This window comes from Sphaerodactylus townsendi, linkage group LG09 (assembly GCF_021028975.2).
Source record: "Sphaerodactylus townsendi isolate TG3544 linkage group LG09, MPM_Stown_v2.3, whole genome shotgun sequence".
Classification (NCBI taxonomy): domain Eukaryota; kingdom Metazoa; phylum Chordata; class Lepidosauria; order Squamata; family Sphaerodactylidae; genus Sphaerodactylus; species Sphaerodactylus townsendi.
Window position 1 is genome coordinate 76,349,691 of NC_059433.1, and position 19,016 is coordinate 76,368,706.

The window sequence follows — 19,016 nt, forward strand, 5'->3', positions numbered from 1 at the left end:
TAAGAAGAAGAAGAAGAAGAAGAAGAAGAGGAGGAGGAGGAGGAGGAGGAGGAGGAGGAGGAGGAGGAGTTTGGATTTATATCGCCCCTTTCTCTCCTGCAGGAGACTCAAAGGGGCTTACAATCTGCTTGCCCTTCCCCCCTTACCCTGTGAGGTAGGTGGGGCTGAGAGAGCTCTGAGAAGTGTGACTAGCCCCAGGTCACCCAGCTGGCGTGTGTGGGAGTGCACAGGCTAATCTGAATTCCCCAGATAAGCCTCCACAACTCAAGCAGCAGAGCTGAGAATCAAACCTGGTTCCTCCAAATTAGAGTACACCTGATCTTAACCACTATGCCACTGCTGCTCCCCTGAAGGACTTTTTCAGCTTAAGGCCCTTCGCTGTGAAACGCACTCTCTGGTGACACCAATGCCCTGAGGGACTTGTTCAGAGAGCCAGTGTGGTGTAGTGATTATGAGCAGTGGACACTTAAGCTGGAGAACCGGGCTCGATTCCCTCACTCGTCCACATAAAGCCTGTGGGGTGACCTTGGGCCAATTACAGTTCTCTCAGTACTCGCTCGACCCTACTGGCCTCACAAGGTGTCTATTGTGGGGAGGGGAAGGCAATTGTTAGTCACTTTGAAACACCTTACTGAAAGAGTTATTCAAGCTTCAGATAGAACTGGGACACCAGACCTTTTACTTCAGAAACTGGACACTTTCAAGATTTACTTCATTCCAGTGGTGATTCCTAATGCTGAAAACAGAGGACAGCTGAAGATTAGATCTATGGTTATTTTCCGAAGTCATGACTTTTCCCTACTAGATTTAGCTTAAGGGAGGTTGTTTTTGACCCTACGGCAGTAAGGAAATGGTACCCTGTAGATATTCAAAGGTAACTTTTTCTTCTCTATCTGCAGCTACAACATAAACAGATTTAGGGGTTAAGAAGAAGAGTTGGATTTATATCCCCCTTTCTCTCCTGTAGGAGACTCAAAGGGGCTGACAATTTCCTTGCCCTTCCCCCTCACAACAAACACCCTGTGAGGTAGGTGGGGCTGAGAGAGCTCAGAAGAACTGTGACTAGCCCAAGATCACCCATCTGGCGTTTGTTGGAAGTGCACAGATAAGCCTCCACAGCTCAGGCGGCAGAGCAGGGAATCAACCTGGTTCCTCCAGATTAGAGTACACCTGCTCTTAACTACTACGCCACTGCTGCTCTTGAGAACTTTGTTTCTGGCTTATTTTCCATGTCATAAAGGATGTTTTTCACTAGCGATGTTATATAGGTGTGCTTTACAGTCTGTAAGGTGTCACTGGTGAACTTTGTTAATAAGAGACAATGCAGGAAGAAAACTCATTTGTGCTTCAAAGCGTAATGCAGGCACTGCATTTGAATTAAACATGAGAAATGCAAAGAAAAGTGATTAAGAATCCCTGATGAAATCATTTATCACATTAGCATTAATTGGGTAACTTTTTTTTGGTTGTTTTTGAGACCAGGTTGGTTGGCAGATTGTGCCCAGGAATGTGCGTCAAGTGCCTATTAAATTCATCACCACCACTGAAGCAACCAAGCCTGTTTACACTCGCCAGGGGCTGCTAACTCTGGATTATAACACGGGTGGAGCCAGGGCATAACCTGGCAGAGCTGGGCAAGGTGGCTCAGGGGAAATGGAATCCAGACAGTGGAGTCTGGCAGGGGATGGGCAGAGCTTGCCATGGAGACATCAGGGCAGACCCAAAGTCACCCTTTTACCTGAGTGGAAGGTCAGGGGAAGGGCCTGTGGCTCAGTGGTACAGTACCTGCTTGCTACGCAGAAGGTCGCAGGTTCAATCCCTGGCATCTCCAGTTGAAAAGGAACAGGCAGTAGATGATGCGAAAGATCTCTGCTTGACCCCAGTGAGCCAATCTCAGTAGACAATACTTACCTTGCGGGAACAACAAGTCTAATTCAGTTTAAGGCAAATTCATGTGTTCATGTTCACTCACACAAAGGAGGGCTCACAATTTCATTAGGGCATAACTCCAACTATATCCCCATGTGGGGGGGGGGGCACAGAACAAGGCAGGCGATAGGACCCCGTGGAACTCCCTACTAGAAATAAGGTCCAGGAAGAAGTAGCAGATGAATGTACAATTCTACTTCTAGATCTTTTGGCAGAAAAGAGCATACAGCTTGCCACAATTTTGAAAAAACAGTTAATTTTTTTAAGGATATTCTGGTCTGCAACCAATGGACAATTGGCCATGTTGGCAGGGGCTGATGGGATTTGTAGTCCATGAACATCTGGAGAGCCCCAGGTTGCAGACCCTCTGCTATCTGTTGTATGTGTTGGGCTCATTCCGCACATGCAGAATAATGCACTTTCAAACGGCTTTCAATGCTCTTTGAAGCTGTGCGGAATGGCAAAATTCACTTGCAAACAGTTGTGAAAGTGGTTTGAAAACGCATTATTTTGCATGTGCGGAAGGGGCCTTGGATTCTGGTCAATGATTTAAGCATTTTAAAGCTTTTCATCTTCCTTCAATGGACTTTGAGGGTGTAATTCTGCTTTGGAGTGCACTGTTAGTAGTATGTTTACTTTTTCAGTCCTTTGACTTCTTTCTTTTAAAAAACCATTTAGTCTGAAGCCGATTTGAAATCTACATTTGCTAAGATCACAGGATACAAACGTATAAACAGGAGTGAACAGATCGGAACCTTCCTTTCCACATTCCCCTTTCCAATATTTTACAACGTTTTGGGGGCTTGGCGATGCTGTCTTCCCTTCCCCCACCCTATCTGGTACACAACACCCAACTCCTCTCAATCCAACCAAAGTAAATTCTGGAGCATATTCAGCCTTCATCAGAATGTTTTCAACAGTTATTTTTTTCCCTTCTGGCTAACTTACTGCAGTGCAGTCCTAAGCTCATTTCTCTTCAATGGATTTAGGCTTAACTCCATTTAGGATTGCGCTGCAAATCCTAATTTTTTTCCTGTATTTGGAGAATCCCCGAAATAATGCACAGGCTCCGTCCTTGCCCATGGTCAGCAGTGTATTTGTGGAACTTTCCTTATCCACAAAGGAGGTGGCCAGACAGTTTGCAATAAGATACAGAGATAAGCTGAACAAGCAAAGAGTTGGATCCAGCCAACTTTTCTGCTGGGGGAAAGGGAAGGAGGTTCTCCTTTAACCATGCAAACAAGGGTGTACTGAGGACACAAGTCATGTGGGAAGGGGCTGCGGCAAGATTGCTGGCTCTAAGTTGGGAAATATTTGGAAATTCTGGGGGTGGGATCTAGGGAGGGCGGCATTTGGAGAGCAGACAAACATCAGCAATGCATAAAACCACAGATCCCGCCCTCCAAAGCAGCCACCCCCCCCCCCCCCCCGGTGAACTAATCTTCATCACCTGGAGATTAGTTGTAGTAGCAGGAGATCTCTGGGTTTTACCTGGAGGGTGGCAACTCTAGCCTGTAGTAATGAGAACTGAAAAGGCTGGCTGGATCCAATCCAAACAGCAGCAGTGGTTGTTGTTACGCCATATCCTTTCTCCCTAGGGAATCTGAGCGACTTCCACAGGAGGTGAGTCGAATCTTACTGTAGCTGTTTCCACAACACAACTCTGTGCAACTGGTTAGATGCATTATCTTTCTGCATCTGACACTTAAGCATAATCTAACATTTTAGCATTATTTCCTAGCGCCTGCCTTTTCCTCATGAAATTTGGAAGGGAGGGGATTGATCTCCAGTCTGAAGAAGAGCTCTGTAGCACTCAAAAGCTTGCACACTGCAACATGCCAGTTGGTCAGTCCTTTGACCAGGATCGCCATATCTTGAAAGTTAAGCAGAATCAGGAGAACCGGGTTTGATTCCCCTCTCCTCCACCTGAGTGGCAGAGGCTTATCTGGGGAACTGGATTTGTTTCCCTGCTGCAGCACATGAAGCCTGCTGGGTGACCTTGGGCTAGTCACAGTTCTCTCAGAACTCTCCCAGCCCTACCTATCTCACATGGTGTGTGTTGTGGGGAGAGGAAGGGAAGGAACTGGTAAGCCACCTTGAGTCTCCTTACAGGAAAGAAAGGTGGATTATAAATCCAAACTCCTCCTCCTCCTCCTCCTCCTCCTCCTGCTTCTTCTTCTTCTTCTTCCTCCAGTGACTCCAGAGCACTTTCCACCTTCCCCTCCAAGATCACCGAGGGATACTTCACCACGCAGCAGTCCTGCCCTCCCAGAATCGTCCCTGGTGGCAGCGCCCCTAGGCCAACTCCGGATGGGAGAACTTGCGCCTCTCTGCCTGAGTTCCTGCTTTCCTCCGCTCCTCCCATTGGCTCAGAGGCTCGCCTTCGCCCCTCCTCTGCCTCCTCCTCCTCCTCCTCCTCCTCCTCCGGGCCAGCCTCTCCAGAGTGGAGGAAAAGTCCGCCGCGCTTCCTTGGGCTCTCCGGCGCGCTCCCCGGGTGGGTCCTGTGGGCGCCTTTCCCCCTGCAAGGGCGCGCCTGCCCTCCCTCGCATGTGGTTTCCAGCCATGCTCCAAAGATGGCGGTAGCGGCGGCCGGAGGCGGCGGCGGCGGCGGCTCCCGGGTGCTGCGGAGCGGCGCGCTGGAAGTTTTGGTGCGCGACCGGTGGCACCGGGTGCTGGTGGACTTGAGCCCCGGGGCGCTGGTGCTGAGCAGCGAGGACGGCGCCGCCGCTCACAACGGCCTGGGGGGCGCCCACGGCAATGGGACCTTTTGCAGCAGAGCGGGGTCTGCCACAGCCTCCGCCGCCGCCTGCAGCCTTTCCGGAGCGGCGTCTCCGGACTCCCCGTCGGGCAGCCCTCCGTCCGGCTCGGTCGGGGTGCGCACGGCGTTCACCGACCTGCCCGAGCAAGTGCCCGACGCCGTCTCCAACCAGAAGCGGTGCGTGCAGGTGCTGAAGCAGGAGATGGGCGGCCTGGGCATCAGCATCAAGGGGGGCAAGGAGAACAAGATGCCCATCCTCATCAGCAAGATCTTCAAGGGGCTGGCGGCCGACCAGACCCAGGCGCTCTACGTCGGGGATGCCATCCTGGCCGTCAACGGGACCGACCTGCGGGACGCCACGCACGACGAGGCCGTGCAGGCGCTCAAGAGGGCGGGCAAGGAGGTCTTGCTGGAAGGTGAAGGGTTGGACGGCGGCGGGCTGCTCGGGAAGGAGGACAGGAGGGATCCCCCCCCCCCAACACACACACACATTCTCCCTCGTCCTTTATTTTGAAATATAAAGTTCATCGAATTTTGACAGAATAAATGACAGAAACAAACATTTAACTGGAAATTGATGTTAAAAAATCCGTCCGTTTTTGAAATACTTCTGAGACTCTCTGGCCCCTTCCGCCCATGCAGAATAAGGCACTTCCGATCCACTTTCAATCCACTTTGCAGCTGGATTTTACTGTGCGGAATAGCAAAATCCACTTGCTAACAATTGTGAAAGTGGATTGAAAGTGTATTATTCTGCACGTGCAGAAGGGGGTGAAATGCCTTGCTTGTTGGGAAATGGGCACTCTGCACATGCTTGAAGGCGTCCTCGCCTTCGGATATTGCAGGCTTTAAAACTCCAGGGCTTTAATTTCTTTGCCATTCTTTCTTCCAATTGTCAAGAGGGGAAGATGGAAAGAATGCACCCTCTTTGACCCAGGGCATTTCAGACGGGAAATGGCCCTGTGAGCATTGCAGTGCGTATTTTTGGACATGTATTTTTCCTTTCATGCTACATGGTTTTGTTGCAGATTTGTACAATGGGCTCGTGAGAACTATGTTCCCCTGTAATGTGAGAAATGGACTCCAGAGGGGCATGCTATACAATAGGATTTACTGCTAAGTAAATATGTATAGGATTGCAGCCAGAGCATGTGTTTGGAATTTGCTGTGCTTCCCTCAGGTTGAGAGTGTCCGGTGGGGTGGGTCTGAAGCATTCCTGCTGCGGAACTGGCTCTTTGCAATATGTCCTGTGCAACCCCTTGATTAATAACCCCGTAGGGATAAACCAAGGATCCATCTGGTACAGTGTCCTTTTTCCCCACAGTAGCCACTGGGGGCTTCTGAAAAATTCCCAAAACAGAGAGTGAAGGCAATGCCTCCTTTTTTGTTCCTATCCCCAGCAGATGACAGTCAGGAAGTCACTGCCTTTGAACATGAAGGTTTGATTTAGCTCTCTTGGCTGCTACCTGTTGATAGATCTGTCCTCAGTGACTTTGCCTGATCTCCTGCTATCGGAGCTTACACTAGTGGCACTAAACCTGGCTTGGAGCAGCAAACTCTGTAAGTCAGGGCACTTCCACACATGCAGAATAACGCACTTTCAGTCCGCTTTCGCAACTGTTTGCTAGTGGATTTTGCTATTCCGCAAAATCCAGCTGCAAAGTGCATTGAAAGTGCATTATTCTGCATGTGCGAAAGTGCCCTCAATTACACATTGTGTTTTGTGAAGAACTACATCCTTTTGGCCATCCATTGCAACCTCCTTTTAGCATTTTTGATGGAGAGCAAACATTTGTCCTGTAATTTTGTCCTGCTCTTACAAGCAGATCCGTCAGTGGTTTCATTCGAGACCCCTTGTCGTTTCTGCCTAGGATTGAATTAGAGCATAAGCAAGACTTTCTATAATTATTTTCACATCAACTTGTGAAGGTGCCTGCCTGTGTTTAAACATTATGAAAAGTTGTGCCCTCTGCTCTGTTTCCTAATCCGAGGAGGTAGGAATCTTGCTGGGGCCGTGCACAGGTGAGAGGCATTTTGTGCACATGCCAGACTGTTCTCTGCTGTTTTGGGGAGTTGAATCCAGACATTGAAAACAGATCTGGGGGCTAACCCCGAATTCGAATCAAGATCTGGCATGGCTCCTTCCTTTTTTGTTCCTTGCGGAGCAGTCGCTCACCATTCCTTCTATGCTTTCCTTCAATAGCAGGAGGGGGGAAGGATGCGTGGAGACCCCGATTGTAAGCAGAAAAAAAGAAACCTTGTGAAAAGGATTAACTGCGGCTTCAGCTCGGCCTTGCTCCCATTCTTAATCTATTCTGTGCCTGCTACTTTTGGATATGAAATCTAGAAAGAAGGAGGGAGAGATTAAGGCAAATTTACCTGGATGCTTGCTAAGATTGGACTTAATGGGGAATATTTTTTAAAAAAATCTGCCCAAATAAGAGCCACTGTTGGAGAAATTTTCTGGAAATGTTGTAAATACCAAAGTAAAGGAGCGAGCGTTGGGAGTTTGTAGCATCAGAACAGGAGAAGCACCAAGCAAAGACTGCTTCAGTATTGGTTTGGCAGGCTCAGTGGTTTCTCGCTGGCATCTACAGATCAAGAAAAAGAAAACAGGAGTAAAGGTTTTGCAAAACTGGTGACAGATTTGTGAAAAAGTTCACATCAGTGGTGGCAATTACTTGCTGGAGAGCCCACCTAATGTTTATGCCGTATGAAACCGAAGGGGTTAATCAACTCCCAAGTCAAATTTTAGTTGTTCTGACCACTAGAAGTTTGCCACCTCATCTGTTCCAATAACGAGTTGGAGGATCGGAGCTCTCTGGCAAAAGCGTTTGCTGCTTCGTTGCTCAACCCTCTTGGGTCTAAATACTGTTTTTTTAAAAGGACCATAATAAAAGGACCATATGCAATTTTCATGTTTAATTCTGCTTTTCACCCCGGAAATATGAGTGCAGAAGTGAAAACTGTATTTAGACTTGTCTAGACTTGTATTTAAAATGGGCATTCGATTCTGCTTTAACAGTATTTTTCAGTCGAAGTATTCTAAACAGGAGAAAAAGTGTTGTTAGTCGCATTTAAGGTTGCCAACAGCCTGGAGACGTAATGTCCTGCCCCTTTAACAGAGGCTTAATCAGTTCTCGTTTGCCAGGTGATGTGATTGACCTCTGTATAAAAAAGCTGCAGTTTCCTATTTCTACACAGTAAGTCTCTGTTTTAAGAGACGAAGGTTTTTTCTGCCGGGTTGTTGGCAGCAAAGTCCCTTAAAGGTGGAGAGAAGAGACTATACAGGTTGTGGGCAAAGAAAAACAGAGGGTAAACACAGTGGTAGACCTCAACCTCAGAAGCACAGAGATTAAAGACTGTATATGAATAACAAGCTATACCAGTGATAGCGAACCTTTTCGAGACCAAGTGTCCAAATTGCACCCCAAAACCCACTTATTTATCGCAAAGTGCCAACACGGCAATTTTACCTGAATACTGAGGCTTTAGCTTAGAAAAAAGGGTTGCTCGGAGGCATGTGTTACTCAGGAGTAAGCTTGGTGCTAGTCGGTGGCTTTGCTTTAAAGCAACCGTACAACTCTTCCAACAGGTGAATCATGACCCTAGGAGAGTTTACTCAGAAGCAAGCCCTATTGCCAGAAACTGAGCTTACTCTCAAGTAAAGGATCGCACTTTAGTTCTTCACATGAAAATCAGTGGGGTTTAACAGCGCTTAACAGGGTTACCTACACTGCTTCCCCAAAACTAGGGCTTAGGTTTAATGCTAATAGAGCCCAGTGACCCAGGCCAGCCCTAGATGGCTGTGGTGTGGGGTGGATGGACAGGGGTGGGCTCTGGGCACATGGTGCAGGGGGGGGGCTCTGGGGGGGGGGCACCCGGGCGGGTTCGCCACCACTGAGGACTGCTGGAAATCTTCCTCTGGGAAGGCTGGAAAATAGAACAGGACTCCAGCGACACCTTAAAGACTAACCAAATTTATTCCAGCATCAGCTTTTATGGCACACAGCTAATCTCATCAGATGCATAGGAGTGTAAATCTATTAGGGTTAATTTATATACGTAACAGGACGGGGTGTAGGCTGGGGGGGGAGGGGCAGGGCATGTGTATTACACAGAGAGGCCGGTTCGAAACAGGATCAGTGGAACGAGTAATTAGTTTGTTCAGCGCAGAGGTGAGACATTTCCAGATGTGGTTAGATAGTCAACCTCTAGAATCTAGTTCAGGACGAAGTTATGTTAGGAAGTCATGTAGGTATAGCTATGCATTTGATGACGTTAGCTCTGACTTGTGAAAGCTTTTGCCGGAATAAATTTTCATCAGTCTTGAAGGTGCTGGTGGACCCCAGCTTAATTTAAACGCTGTAGGTTAACACAGCCATCCATCTGGAATTAATCTTCACATATGACCAGGGGCGGTCTGGCCAGGAAGCCAAGTTTAATGTGAGGGCCGGTGCCAAGGGTCGGCATGGATAGGTGTCTGCCGGAGCTGCAACCCAGCAAAAATTCATCCAGCCCATGATACTGGCTCCATCTGCTCGCGCCGGGAATGGAAGGTCACCTCACTTACGATATCGCCATCTTCCACTGTCTTCTTTGAAGAGGCAGATTTCAACCCTTTGGCGCATCTTCACCTGTGCTGCTAAATTGTGGAAGAGAATCTCTTTGGCCCTTTCCCCACTTACCTTAAGCCCCACGCTACTCTCCTCAAGTAGCGCGGGGTCCCCCGGCACTCCCCACTACAGGGTGACAAACGCAGAAGCGCCCCGACACTGCATCTTAAGCCCCCCCCCCCTCAGCAGCAGCGGCATCCCTGGCTGGCATAGCAAGCTTGGCACCTTTTGATGGCTTAGCGGGGTCATGGGGACGCCCGGGCGCGCACCAGAGATGCCGTGCGCTGAGAGTAGCACGCAGCAAAGGGAAGTGGGGAAGCGCCCTTTGTCCTGCCCTCCTCCGAGCATTTTTTCCAAGAGGAAAGCTGGGGAAGCACAGCATGACTCTTTCACGCTCCTTGATGGTGTTGATATGGCTTAAAGGAATGGAAAATGGACACGCTTCTCTTCTTCCTCCAGGAGGGTATGTTTGAAGGGGCCCATGTGACTAGTGGGCAGAGCACTGGAGGAGAGTCTCTTGCCCAGCCATCCCCCAAACCAGGACCCAGCCCTGGCTTACGGTGGTCCCATATTTGCTCCACCCTGCCCCCAAAATTCTGGGACCCACAGAGAAACTATCAACTTCAAATGAGCTGAAGAACCACAGACCTGGGAGACCAGAGATTATAATTTTACCCCTTCCCCCTCTCCGATTTTGAAATTCTAAAGATTTTGAAATGATATTTGAGAGGAAGTTGATTCCTAGAGGTTCTCCCCACCCCCATGTTTGTCAAAGTTCATTGCAAGCCTCTAAGAGATGAACGAACAGACGTCCATTCTGTGTTTGTGGAGAGAGAAAATGCCCTTGGTGATAAGTTGCTTGCACACAAGCACATTGTACAGGAGGTTCTTGACCTCTTTCCGTTCGCTGGCATTTATGAAGAGGGCTGACGGGCATGCTGTCACCCACAATCTTGAGCTTTGTTTTGTTTTTTGAAAAGGGTACCTGTTTGGAACAGTGGATTAAAAATGCCTCAGGAGTTACAAAAGACAGCTATATTGGACAGCTGTATTGGACTAGCTAGGTTGCAAACTTTTGAGTGTCACAGAAGTCTTCATCAGGAGCAAGAAATGTCTGGTGGACCCCTCCTGTACAGATCTAACTTTCAACTGAAAGTTCAGTAGTGCTCTTTACAATGTAATTTAGGGCTTTTTCCATACAACTTGCGTTTCCAGGATGATAACAAAACATTTCCTCTGTAGACTTCTGCACGGTTTTTCTTTTCATCTGTTTGGTTCTGGAAACATCTCCAAGCAGTTTTTTCTCTGTTTCTAAAAACACTTTGTTTTTGTTTTGTTTTTTGCTGAAATGCTTCTGCAGCAGTTTCCCTCACAGTGCGATCATACTGAAAATGATTTTTCTTTCCTACCAAAATGGCGGGCCCTGTATGGGCAACCTTTGGTGCTTGCCCCAGCTTTTTTTTGGTCCCTCACTTCATATTTTCACCCCTCTCCTCTTAATTTATAGGTTTTTATTAATTAATTAATTATTAGTTTTATGTACCGCCCTCCCCCTGAGGGCTCAGGGCGGTTCACAACAGGTTAAAACATACATTAAAACATAATTTAAATACTAAATAAAAACAGAACCCATTAAAAAATGCGAATGCCGTCTGGCTACCCCCCTCCCCCCCTTGTGCCCATGGGAGGCCAGATGACACGGTAGATGTATTTTTAACCAGGCTGGCGGAACAGGTCCGTCTTGCAGGCCCTGCGGGAACTCTGTAAGTCCCGCAGGGCCCTGATCTCCCTAGGGAGCCTGTTCCACCAGGTAGGGGCCAGGGCTGAAAAGGCCCTGCCCCTCGTCGAGGCCAGCCTGATTATTTTTGGGCCAGGGATCACGAGTAGGTCCTCCTCCGAGGAGCGGAGGGGCCTACTGGGGAAATATGGGTTTCTTGCCTCTCTCCCCACCTCTGTTTTTTGGGATCATAATTGAATTAAATAAGTGTGCCAGTGAAATTTATAGCTTGTCCCAATTGAAAGTAGAGTTGCCAACTGCCTGGATGAAACAAAATGCCCTGTCTTTTTAACAGAGGCTTAATAAGATGTAATTAATCAGATGGTGTTGTTATTTATCTCCATGCCATGAAAAACCTCATCTGCTTGTTTCTACACCTTAGATCTCTATTAAAAGGGACAGCAGAACACCCCCGCTCCGGCTTGTTTGCAACCCCAGTGGAAAGTGATCACGACTCTGTAATCCTGTAAACCACAGGTGTCCAGTGCCAGGCACTGGAGGCGACAGCGGAACTTTACGTTTCCCATCATTTAGCTAATATAGGCAACGCTCATAAACTTTGGGTGGGACTGATTGGGAACTGGAACCACCGACATCCGGCCCGTGAGTTTGACACCCTTGCTGGCACTTTGCTGATTTTTCATTAATTCAGTCATTTGAAAGATTTATATCTCACTTTATCACCTCAGACTGACAACGGGTTTCAGGGACACAACAAAAATAATAAGATTTTTTTTAATTGTACAGATTAACAAACACAGAGTGAAAAAAAAATGCATGGATTGAAATGTAGGATTTTTTTTAAGCATGTGGTTTAAAACCACTCATTTGGATATTTCCATACAATCTACTTGTACCTGACTGTAATATCCTTCTTGGCTTGCAGTCCGTAGATCACTTTCTTGGGAGTAGATCCCATTGACCAAAATGGGACTGACTCCTTCATAGGCCTGTTTAGGATTGCTCCCTCCGGCAAGCAAAGGATCTTGTAGGTTATTTTTTGCTGTATCAGAGAACACGAAGGATTGTGTGGCCAAATTCCTGTATAGTCCATGAGGATAAACGGGGTATGCGGGTGTAACCTTGGAGAGCGTTCGGCCTTTGCTGTTAGTCGATGACTGATGAGAGCAAACAGTGTTTTCTTAAGTACTTTTCCACAGCTGCAACAATCACAAACCAGCCTGGACATGTTGTAGCTTTTCAGTTCTCTGAATGGCAGTTTTGTTTCCTATGAGAGCCAAAGATTAGGCATTTCGACAAGAAGCTCTTTCTTCCTCTCCACGAAGGAACAGATGCTGGGAAGCTGACATGTGGAGGCCAAAACGAATCCATGGCAAGCTGAAGGAATAGCTGCTTTGCTGAACGCCTGTCGTGTCAAACAAAAGGCGGGAACAGAACTCTTCACGCATCCAAAGTACCTGGTGCTGTGGGGTTAGTATTGGGCCAGGCAGGTTCTGGTTCTGACAGAGGGCTGGGGCACTGGCCCCGTAGCCCAGAATGCTTTGTGTGTGAGAATAAGGTGGCAACAGGGAAGCCATTATTGTGCCACTGCCCTCTATCCAACTTTCAGACTGCCTGCTATTTCTAGGGTTATATCTGAGGAGGAGGAGGAGGAGTTTGGATTTATATCCCACTTTTCTCAACTGTAAGGAGTTAACAAGTGGCTTACAAACTCTTTCTCTTCCTGTCCCACAACAGAGGTAGGTGAGGTTGAGAGAGTTCTGAGAGAACTGTGACTAGTCCAAGGTCATCCAGCATGCTTCATACCTACTGTGTTTCCCCGAAAATAAGACAGTGTCTTATATTAATTTTTGCTCCCAAAGATGCGCTATGTCTTATTTTCAGGGGATGTCTTATTTTTCTGTGTTCTGTTTGTCGGGCATGCTTCCAAACAAAAATTTTGCTACGTCTTACTTTTGGAGGATGGCTTATATTTCGCACTTCAGCAAAACCTCTACTACGTCTTATTTTCCGGGGATGTCTTATATTCGGGGAAACAGGGTAGGAGTGGGGAAACAAACCTGGTTCACCGGATTAAAGTGCTTCTTTTAACCACCCACGCCGCACTGGCTCTCACGGAAGTAGTGCCTGTGGTGTTGGCACATTTCTCGACGGCGGTGCACACCTCAGGTACCTGGCCCAGAGGTCAGTCCTCCTGCTGGATGGCTGTGTGCCTTGATGCTGGTTTGTGCAGCGTGAGCCTCTCCCTGAAGCTTGGCTGTTCGTGGGGCAGGTCCAATGCCATCAGTGGCTGAGTGGTGCCAAACAGCAGGCAGTGAGCTAGGCACACGGACGGTGTGGCTGCAGTAGGCAGGCAGGGATGGTACCCACCTTCTCTGCTCTGCTCTGGTTCTCAGAGCACATGCTGTACCTTAGAGACGCCACTGACTATTCTGTCAGACTGGGCCGTGCGCAGAAGGATGCTGGTTTGACTAAGCTATTGATGCCGTCTTCCCCATCCCACCTGACTCAGTTCCTTCTCAACCTTTGGGCCTCAGCTCCTGTGACAGTGCTGTTTAGCTGAGTCTGTTCCTGTGAGTCTGTTGGTGGTGGGAACAATAAATATGAAGGAATGACAGGGTCCCGGGGTGATCTTAATGATTCTGGGACCCTGGAGAAGACCTTGGGGGCCACCTGCCTCCCCGCCCCCCCAAACAAGTAGGGAGAAGAAAGAAATCCAAACTTTTCTTTTTCTTGCAGAGTGGGCTACCTTTACCTTTATACAGAGGCCGGCAATGGCAAATCGCTCCTGTTTGTCTCTTGCCTAGAAAACCCTACTGGGTTGCTATAAGTCAGCTGCAAGTAGACGTCACTTCACACTCATGAGATACAGCCTGGAGGTGCGGCGATGTTCCTTAAGTAGCGTTTCACGCTCGCTCTTTCTGTGGTTGATCCTATGTCTGTAGGAACGGGACAGCATTGTGTTTTAGAAGTGCCTGAAATTTCTGCTGCTCCAAAGTCTTTATTATCCTTAATCTGCAAGATTAAGAGATTGTTTTAGCGGCAACGATGCGGCTGATTGTCTCCTTACTCCTTCCCAACAGTGTGGGCGGGGGGCAACGATTGAACAAACCGCACCAGATGTGTGCACGTGCCCTTGTTCAGCACTTGGTGTCAGGACGTGAAGCGTATCCAGATGTTATGGTTACAGTTCCTTCCGGCGCAGGATGATGGGAACTGTAGTCCATAACATCTGGAGGGGCGTGAGTTTGACACCTGTGACATAGATCCTGTTAATGAAGTGGTGTGGAGAGAAACCACAACTGCTCTATGGGAATCAGCTCTAAACCACATTATGTAAGCTGCCCTGGGACTCCGGTGTAGGGCGGGGTATAAATTGAATGAATAAATAAAACGCCTCTGAATGCAAAAATTTTCTCTGCATGTTGGTTTAAAATCCAGGAAGCAGCTGAATATGTATGACGGTTGTAATTTCTATGTGGCAAAATGTGTCTTCCTCCTCCTCTTCTGCAGCTGCTGTTGGCCTCTGCTCTGATCACTGCACTGCCTTTAAAGCAGTCATCTTTATTATCCAACTGGGTGTTTTAATTTTCAGACCTCTGGATAATTAGACTTGCAGATAAATCCATGAAAATATTATTAGCCCTCTTCTTCACGCATCTTTGTCAATCATCTGTTGCAGTCACTTCCCCTCCCCTGACTTCTTTTTGTCATCACGTATGTTTCGACCTGCAAATATGTACTTCCCTCAGGTTGACTGGAACCCAAATTGACCATGCCTTGTGTTCTCAGAACCTGTCCTGAATGGGCCAGACCGGCTTGATCTGGTCATGTCTTGAAAGTTAAGTAGGGTTGGACCTGGTTTGTACTTGGATGGGAAACCAGCATTTGCTTTGCTTACTCAGGCAACAGCAAACTACAACTGTTTCGGCACAGGAACTAATGGGTTCGTGCAGCCTGTTTCCGCTGCCTCTGCTGCTGTTTCCTCTGCGGCTGCAGGATCACTGGGATCCCAGACGCAGGAGGCAGCGTGGCATGGTGGCTGCCTATTAGAGTATCCCCTCTAATGGCGGCCACCTGGGGAATCCACCATAATGGTGGACATAAGGGGGTGGGAATTTAATGCTTTCTGTTTGCCTTAATTTGCATGGGCAAGCAGGAAGCATTTGCAACCCGGGTTAGTGAAAAAAGTTGCTAATTCAGCTATTTTCATTTAACCCACGTTCAGGCCAGCAAAATGTGTTAAGAGTGATTTGAGGGGCAAGTTCTGTGGGAACTCCCCCCCCCCAACGCTTTTTGAAAGGGCCTCAGCCCATTTTTCTTGGCCCTTGCAGAATCACCTTTCAGTGGTGGCGAACCTTTGGCACTCCAGATGTGATGGACTACAATTCCCATCAGCCCCTGCCAGCATGGCCAATTGGCCATCCTGGCAGGGAATTGTAGTCCATTACATCTGGAGTGCCAAAGGTTCGCCACCACGGCACCTCTTTCTTTTTCCCTGAAAACCCTATGAGCTGCAGCTTAATCGGGCTTTATGCGCACTGTGGAAAAGCCTCCTGGCACAGAATAAGAAATGTCTTAAAAACGATTGTTAATCGGATTTTGTCTTTTCCGTGCTGAAAATTGTTCTCTACCAAGTTCTGTTTCCAGCTGTTCTTTCCTTACTTGAGGAAAGGGCAATCAAAAGCTACTTTATCTACTCCTCCCCCGCCCTCCCCCCAAAAAGTGCAGACAAGAGAGAGACCATTCATAACTCATACCAGGAATCCCTTAGCTCTCATTTCAGTCGATGACACTTGTGGTATTGGTGTCTTATATCTTCCTTCTTTTTCACCTTCTCGTTTCCACTTCTCTGACTGGTCTCCCGGAGAGTTAGGTATTAAAAACATTCAGCACTGTGGGAAGCTTGCGCATGGATATGGGCAGAGGTCAAATGATCCATCAGAAGGCCTTCCTTGATTAGAAAATATTGGCAAGACAAAAAGATACTGGCAATTGTCATGCCAGTGTATTACTCGTTCTCATGAGAACTTGCCCTTTGCCTTTGAAGGAAGTGGTGAAATGTGTTCTTGCCTGTTGCTCAGTACAAGGCACAATGCCCACTCAGAGACAGAAGATGTGATACCAGGGCCCCTTCCGCACTTGCAGAATAATGCACTTTAATTCCCTTCCAGTGCACTTTGCAGCTAGATTTTCTGTGCAGAATAGTAAAATTCACTTTCAAACAATCGTGAAAGTGGATTGAATGTGCATTGCTGCTGAATTTTAATGAGTCAGATTTTATGTTATATTGATTTACTGTTCTGGAAACAGGCATGTTGTGAGCCGCCTCGAGCCCTTCGGGGATGAGGCGGCCTATAAATTTAATAAATAATAATTATTATTATTATTCTGCATGTGCGGAAGGGGCCAAGGTCTTGACCTCCCACACACGCCAGCTGGGTGTCCTTGGGCTAGTCACAGCTTCTCAGAGCTCTCTCAGCCCCACCTACCTCACAGGGTGTTTGTTGTGAGGGGGGAAGGGCAAGGAGATTGTAAGCCCCTTTGAGTCTCCTTACAGGAGAAAAAGGGGGGATATAAATCCAATTCTCCTCCTCCTCCTCCTCCTCCTCAGTTTGTGAGAAAGCCTGCAGTGTATGATGAAGTCAGTGAGTCGTATAAGGTATCACCCATTGTGTGACCAAACCAGTTAAGAGTCTTGTGGCCCTCTAAAGACAAACAAGTTTATTGCGATGTGTTTGTGGACAAAAGTCCACTTCTGTCAGATATTGTGGTGTAAGTGTTTGTGGACCAAAGTCCACTACTGTCAGATACATGAATTGTTAAACTCGGTTGTGAGGATAAATACCTCACGTATTTATCCCAGGTGGGCTGAGGACTCTCATGAAAAACATGGTTGCAGCAAAACCAAAAAGAAGAGTCTTGTGGCACCTTAAAGAATAGCACAGCTATCTCTTGAAACATGTCTCTATGGAACAAGGTCAGCTGGTATTAATAGTTTATCTTGGTGCTGTCCATTGGAATTGATTGTGAGAAGGGGTGATGTTGACGTATTTGTTGACAGCGAATCACAGAAATGTATCCAACGTTAGGATCACATCAGGATCAACATTAGATTCACTATTGGCGGTGTAAGTCAGAATGTGGCAGGCTAGCTTCCTAGGAGGAAGAACTGTAATAGGAAGTGTGTGGTATGTGGACATTTCCAGTTCAGGTATTTGTAAGAATGTGGCAGGATCAAACTTCCTAGGAGGAAGAACTGTAATAGGAAGTGTGTGGTATGTGGACATTTCCAGTTCAGGTATTTGTAAGAATGTGGCAGGATCAGAAGCTACCTAGGAGGAAGAATTTTGTAATAGGAAGTGTGTGGTATGTGGACATTTCCAGTTCAGGTATTTGTAAGAATGTGGCAGGATCAAACTTCCTAGGAGGAAGAACTGTAATAGGAAGTGTGTGGTATGTGGACATTTCCAGTTCAGGTATTTGTAAGAATGTGGCAGGATCAAACTTCCTAGGAGGAAGAACTGTAATAGGAAGTGTGTGGTATGTGGACATTTCCAGTTCAGGTATTTGTAAGAATGTGGCAGGATCAAACTTCCTAGGAGGAAGAACTGTAATAGGAAGTGTGTGGTATGTGGACATTTCCAGTTCAGACATTTGTAAGAGATGGCGGCGGGATGAAACTTCCTAGGGAGGAAAGAACTGTAATAGGAAGTGTGTGGTATGTGGACATTTCCAGTTCAAAGGTGACATTTGTAAGAATGTGGCAGGATCAAACTTCCTAGGAGGAAGAACTGTAATAGGAAGTGTGTGGTATGTGGACATTTCCAGTTCAGGTATTTGTAAGAATGTGGCAGGATCAAACTTCCTAGGAGGAAGAACTGTAATAGGAAGTGTGTGGTATGTGGACATTTCCAGTTCAGGTATTTGTAAGAATGTGGCAGGATCAAACTTCCTAGGAGGAAGAACTGTAATAGGAAGTGTGTGGTAGCTGGACACATTTCCGGATTCAATTATTTGTAAGAATGTGGCAGGATCAAACTTCCTAGGAGGAAGAACTGTAATAGGAAGTGTGTGGTATGTGGACATTTCCAGTTCAGGTATTTGTTCAGGTACATGGGGGGGGGGGTTGGAATTGTACCCCATTTGGCTCACATTCCTGGCCGTTGTTCATGCAGTTGGTACCACACGGCAGTTGATGCTATGTTTATGTGGGAGGGCTGCAATGTCTACACAGTGAATATATTTTCATAGGGGTTTATACAGTGGTGGGATCCAAAAATTTTAGTAACAGGTTCCCATGGTGGTGGGATTCAAACTGTGGCGTAGTGCCAATGGGGCTGGGCAGGGCATGACGAGGGTGGGGCCAGGCATTCCAGGGGCAGGGCATTCCTGGGCGGGGCTGTGGCAAGGACGCAGCCACTGTGTTGGTCTTTGGGCGGGAAACGAATGCACGCAGGTGCAGGCTGCCACGCACGCCGGTGCGCCTCCTGTTAGACTGCTTCAAGTTCTGCGCGCTACTGCTGAGAGGAGGGGCGTAACTAAGGCAAAAATCGCGTGGCAAAATCACCAATTAGTAACCCCCTCTTGGCACACACAAATAATTAGTAACCTACTCTCGGGAACCTGTGAGAACCTGCTGGATCCCACCTCTGGGTTTATAATGTCAACATTTTTGTGAGTTTAATATTTGATCATTTTGTACACCGCCCAGAGCCCTTTGGGGTGGGCGGTACACAAAATTTAATCAAACAAACAAACAAACAAACATTGTGTTTGCACAGGGTCCTAGGTATTTAGGTATCCTGACTGAACCAATTAAATGTGAATAGTGGTGTTTGGAAGAGGATATTTCCATCAATCTTGGGGGTGGGGGGGGGGAGAGCTTGGAAATGGATATTTCCATCAACCTTTGGTTTTTGTTTGGATTAGATGTTTCCAGATACAAGCTCAGGAGTCACATACCCGTGCGACT

At 47.4% G+C, this 19,016-nt stretch overlaps 1 protein-coding gene across 1 annotated transcript in view; it reads left to right on the forward strand.

Moving 5' to 3' along the window:
- The first annotated feature begins 4,382 nt into the window (after positions 1 to 4,382).
- The window catches only part of SNTB1 (syntrophin beta 1), a 98,061-nt gene continuing 83,427 nt past the window's right edge, over positions 4,383 to 19,016 (forward strand). The window contains exon 1 of the mRNA XM_048508063.1: positions 4,383 to 5,103. Within this exon, the coding sequence (XP_048364020.1) occupies positions 4,503 to 5,103 (601 nt within the window). The 5' untranslated portion in view covers positions 4,383 to 4,502. The remainder of the gene's footprint in view (positions 5,104 to 19,016) is intronic.